The sequence below is a fragment of the Oppia nitens genome, unplaced genomic scaffold (assembly GCF_028296485.1).
Source record: "Oppia nitens isolate AA-2021 unplaced genomic scaffold, nextdenovo-longstitch-racon4-pilon3 scaffold22_pilon_pilon_pilon, whole genome shotgun sequence".
Lineage (NCBI taxonomy): Eukaryota > Metazoa > Arthropoda > Arachnida > Sarcoptiformes > Oppiidae > Oppia > Oppia nitens.
The window spans coordinates 982,125-987,141 of NW_026533202.1; the positions used below are offsets into that span (position 1 = coordinate 982,125).

Here is a 5,017-nt window from a genome sequence, read left to right on the forward strand (position 1 = left end):
TAGATAGATAGATAGATAGATAGATAGATAGATAGATAGATAGATAGATAGATAGATAGATAGATAGATAGATAGATAGATAGATAGATAGATAGATAGATAGATAGATAGATAGATAGATAGATAGATAGATAGATAGATAGAGAGAGAGAGAGAGAGAGAGAGAATTTAATTATTTTAATTACAACTTGTAAAGTAAAAAAAAATCATATTATGTTTTATTAATTGATTTTATTTAAAAACACTGTATTTTTTATTTTTGATAAAAAATTACTGATTTTAGATGTTTACTGTATATATATCAGAGTCAAAATTAGTAAATTGAATGACCAGTGATTTTGATTGACATATACTACATATATATATATATATATATATATATATATATAAATAGTATATATAGACCATAATTGCCGTCAATTGAATCATCATTTTTGTCTACCTTTACCTCTCCCACGATCTCTGGATGGGTTTGAATCGTTACCTCTTCCACGACCTCGGGATCGGTTTGAGTCGGAACCTCTACCGCCACCTCTAGATTGCTGTCTATTGTCTCTCTTTTTTTTACTACTTTTCTGAAATACAAAGCCTTCATCATCATCTTCTTCTTGTGAACCAATAGGCGGTGGCGGAGAAAGAGGTTTTTGGCCAGCAGTTCGTTGATCGAGAAATTGTTGGCCATCAGGTTGACCAGCTTGACGGCTATGTCGGCTTTGGTAACCACTGGGACCGCCGCCATCTCGGCTCTGGTAACCACTGGGACCGCCGCCACCTGGGCTCTGGTAACCACTGGGACCGCCGTCATCTGGGCTCTGGTAACCACTGGGACCGCCGCCATCTCGGCTCTGGTAACCACTGGGACCGCCGCCATCTCGGCTCTGGTAACCACTGGGACCGCCGCCATCTCGGCTCTGGTAACCACTGGGACCGCCGCCATCTCGGCTCTGGTAACCACTGGGACCGCCGCCATCTCGGCTCTGGTAACCACTGGGACCGCCGCCATCTCGGCTCTGGTAACCACTGGGACCGCCGCCATCTCGGCTCTGGTAACCACTGGGACCGCCGCCATCTCGGCTCTGGTAACCACTGGGACCGCCGCCATCTCGGCTCTGGTAACCACTGGGACCTCCGCCATCTCGGCTCTGGAAACTCTTACCTCCAGCAACAGGTTGTGAGCCGCGGCTTCCATCTTGAGGACCACCAATTGGTTTACCATCATCATCAACAAGTTGTTCGTTTTGATCGCATATCTCACTATCGAAGTCTTTAGGTAAAAATGGACGACCGCTTACCAATTGAAGCAATTTCTGGTCGTCTATCTCTGGAAAACTAGGATCCGGATCCTGAAAATTGGTGTCTCCTGTTTTCGGTTCGATGTTTACGGCTATCGGCTGTCCGGACAGCCAGTCGACTAACTCATAGTAATCGCTTTGAACATAACTATAGATTGATCCGGTATTTTGTCTCTTATAAAAGTGTCCGTCAATTGCTAGCCGATAGTCTTCACGATTGCAGATCTGGTGTTTGTGGATAAACGGATTAACTATAGGTTCCCATTGGTATTCAGGTATCTTGAATTCTTGACTGCCTTTACGCAAAACAAACTTTAGTTGTCGTCTGTCTGTCGGCTGTATATGAGTTGAGCCCTTGATAGTTGAATAGGTGTCCGGATTGATGTCATATTTTTTGAATACAGTCAATAGATTCAAATCAATGGTATCGACTTTAGCTCCTGTATTACTGTCCAGTGTATCGAATTGTAGCCGTTGTGGCAAATAAAACAGTCGCTTGTTTTGACCGGTATGATCGGTTAGCTGTACTGGTGGATAGGCTGGCGGTGATGCTGTATAAGCATCGATACTCTTTTTTTTGGTCAGTTCTTTTGGTTCTGATAGTAGAAATTGGCGAAAGTTGAACTCTCGGGGACGTATAGAATGATCGACATTATCGGGCGGCTGACCATACAGTTCAGTGTAGGCATTATAGATATGACCTGATTGGCCAACAATATCGATTGGTATGCCTCTACCGTCCGGATGTTTTACGCTAGTATTGAGTATAATTTTATCCCTCCATTGCTTGTTGGCCGGTGCCAGGAAATCATGCGGACCTATGTAGTCGACCAATAATTCTGTTGTCGATACGATATCCTTTTGGTGTTTGACAATCGCCTGATGCAACTGTTCGTAACGATATCGGTGCCGAATTTCCAGTATACCGTCCGTCCAGTCCTCTACGGCAACAATATAGCCACCTTCGGGTACTTCCAGACTACATCGGCGCTCATATTTGTGCTCATGTGTATGTATTGATTGCTGTTGTTGCTGCTGCTGGTGCTTTTTGTGGTGCTTTTTGTGTGGCTTGCTTTTAGGTACCGGTATTGGTCGACAGCTTATGTTAGCTGTCTTATCGATAGACAAACGCCACGCACTTGTATTGTAATCGGATTCAATTGATCCCAAAAACACTACTGGATTCACACATGTCTTTAACTTTTCGTACATTTCAGTGGACATATACTGTCGGCAAAAGTCGTCCCAAGTGATGTCAATGGTAGATCGTGTCGGTATATCATCGGCACCCGTATAGTATGATAAACATATCCATAGTTTGTCTTCGACAATAACTACCGATCCCTGTTCACATAGGGAGCGATTGTGACGAAAATTTTCACTGAATTCATTGTAACTGTCTTCGACTACTAGTTTAGCACCGGCACATAAAAACAATGCAAAACAGTCACCAGTGATGGTGGAAGTGGTTTGTTGTTGTTGTTGCTTTTGGCCACCGGCTGCACCTTTGCCGCTACCACCACCACCACCACCACCACCACCACCGCCACCACTGCCGCCAACTGAACTCTTTGTTTTGATTGGGTCGTAAAGACTAGTAAACAAGTGTTCAGTTAGTTCGTAGACACCGCCGACATAGGTTTCTCTAATATCGCACAATAATCTAGTATACAATCTATGATCACACCGTCCATCAGCATCGTATGGATTCAGATAATTGTCTTGTCTTCTTATCTCTTTTATATCACCTTCTGGTCCATCACTGGTAAACAATAGAAACGAATTGTTTTTTAGGCCGAATCGTCTAAAAGCTAAGCCCATTGTAAATACTTGTCGGGTCAACGATTGGTTAGGAAATATGGTTTCTGTCCAGAGTCTCGACTGTCCCGGCAGCGGCTTCTTCCACCATTCGTTACGTATGGTCGGATAGAGTGCATTCAAATCGCTTCCGCCACATACACGATAAACATACTTGTGTTTTGATGACGACTTTGATGACGACCTACTTTTGCCATGTTTGGCTACTGGTGCTGGTTCTGGTGATCCTTTGTGATAGAAATAGATTCGCCTGGTCTTTATTGAGCCATCGCAGCCAATGTATACGTGTTGGCCCAGTTGTTTGCGGGCCGATTGGCTAAAATAGCGCACCTCAATCACTTCCGTATCTTTGGTATCTTTGGCATACTGAGTGATTGAATAGCCCGGATCCATACCCATCACTAGCATCGACGTTATCGACTGATAGAATCGTATGTTTGGCACATATTCATTGGCCGTATTTTTTGGTATCGGCTTTGAGTGGCCATTTGAATCAATATAAGTTGTCAGTTTACTGCTCGGATAGCTATAAATGGGTCGATAATAGTTGGCATAAAAGTGCCAATCGTTGGTTATGCCAACCGTTATGTTATCGACAAAACTGTAGACACATATTCTAAAATTGTACATTTTATTGCCATCATCATCAAGTTTTTTATTAAAAAAACGTTTGACATACAGTCCGAATACCCGATGATAGGCCGACTGTGTCCAGAAATCGTTGGTATCATCGATAATAAAATGTGTTTCCTTTATACGTATCATTGTTTCAGTTGATTTGTTAAAATAATTTAGACGCCAATCATCATTGGTAGTCACCATTTTGTGTGTGGTGGGGGGTGTCTGGTCGGATCGGATCGATAGGTGTGATGGTCAGTGGTTTGCTTAGTGGTCAATACACTCTCTGTGTATTCGTATTGATTGATAGTTGTTGTTGTTGTTTGCTATCTCTATGTGTGTTTGAAATGTTGTAATCAAATTAGGATCTGATTGAGTATGACTTAGTGTGTGTGTGTGTGTATTGTGTGATGATAGGTGTGGTGGTGGTGTTGGTGGTAATGGTATGCACTAGGAATGGTAGATGTTTGTGACTGTATGATAGATATTTCAAATTTGACGGTTGATTTTTAGACAATAATAGCGATTTAAATCAATTTATTTTTTAAAATTATTATTTTCAAATATTTTTTTATTATAGAAACTAAATATTTTAAATATTTAATTGTTATATATTGTTTGTATAATTTTTTTTAAAAATTATAGCTAAAAGTTTCAAAAATCAACCGTCAAATTAAAGTCAAACGATTTGTCTATCATTGCATACCATTCCTTAACCTTTTGAAAACATTGAACACAAACAACACACCACTTATTTAGTTAAAACCGATTAATTAGTTTTTAAAAAACATCAGTTAGAACTTCTAATCTTAAAACCTAATCTATCGATCGGTCCGATAGCCTACCGATCCCAACACACACACACACAAATACAGACATACATTTCATCCGACTCTGTGGTTTCGTTATACAAATTATCAGATCATAATATGACCGACCAGTGGCTATCAGTGTATTTCAATAGAAATAAAGAGACAAACATCTATGTCCGCGAAACCTATTTTGTTGCCGACACCGCCAACAACAATAAAGCCATAAGCGATGTCGATGACGACCAGTCATATCAGGCCGGACTGATAGAACCGAACAAACGAAGTGACTTTTGGACTCAGTCGGCCTATCATCGGGTATTCGGTCTGTTTATTAGGCGTCGACGAGTTAAGAAAGTCGACGGTTCACAACATTACATTGAGTTCAGACTGTGCGCATTCAATCAATTAGACACCAAATTTGCAAACGATTGGCACAAGTATGCAATCTACTGGCCAGTGGTCAACTATCCGGCATTT

At 41.3% G+C, this 5,017-nt stretch overlaps 1 protein-coding gene across 2 annotated transcripts; it reads right to left on the bottom strand.

Annotated features, from left to right (window-relative positions):
* Nucleotides 1–386: 386 nt before the first annotated feature.
* On the bottom strand, nucleotides 387–4,251 carry LOC128953571 (uncharacterized). 2 transcript variants are annotated; one of them, XM_054299062.1, is made up of 2 exons: nucleotides 3,790–4,251; nucleotides 387–3,711 (listed from the first exon to the last, which is right to left on the bottom strand). In XM_054299062.1, the coding sequence occupies exons 1-2, from the start codon at nucleotides 3,930–3,932 to the stop codon at nucleotides 429–431; spliced, it is 3,426 nt and encodes a 1,141-aa protein (XP_054155037.1). In that variant the 5' UTR covers nucleotides 3,933–4,251; the 3' UTR covers nucleotides 387–428. The 2 variants fall into 2 exon arrangements, with proteins under 2 accessions (XP_054155037.1, XP_054155036.1); XM_054299061.1 differs by having other exon boundaries at nucleotides 387–3,726.
* Between the last annotated feature and the right edge of the window lie 766 nt (nucleotides 4,252–5,017).

Bases quoted from the DNA above. Each gene is read 5' to 3' on its own strand.
- LOC128953571 (XM_054299061.1), bottom strand. From the start codon at position 3,932: ATGGTGACTACCAATGATGATTGGCGTCTAAATTATTTTAACAAATCA. The intron at 3,727-3,789 runs GTATGTCAAACG...GTACAATTTTAG, and splicing joins TATCATCGGGTATTCGGACT to AATATGTGTCTACAGTTTTG.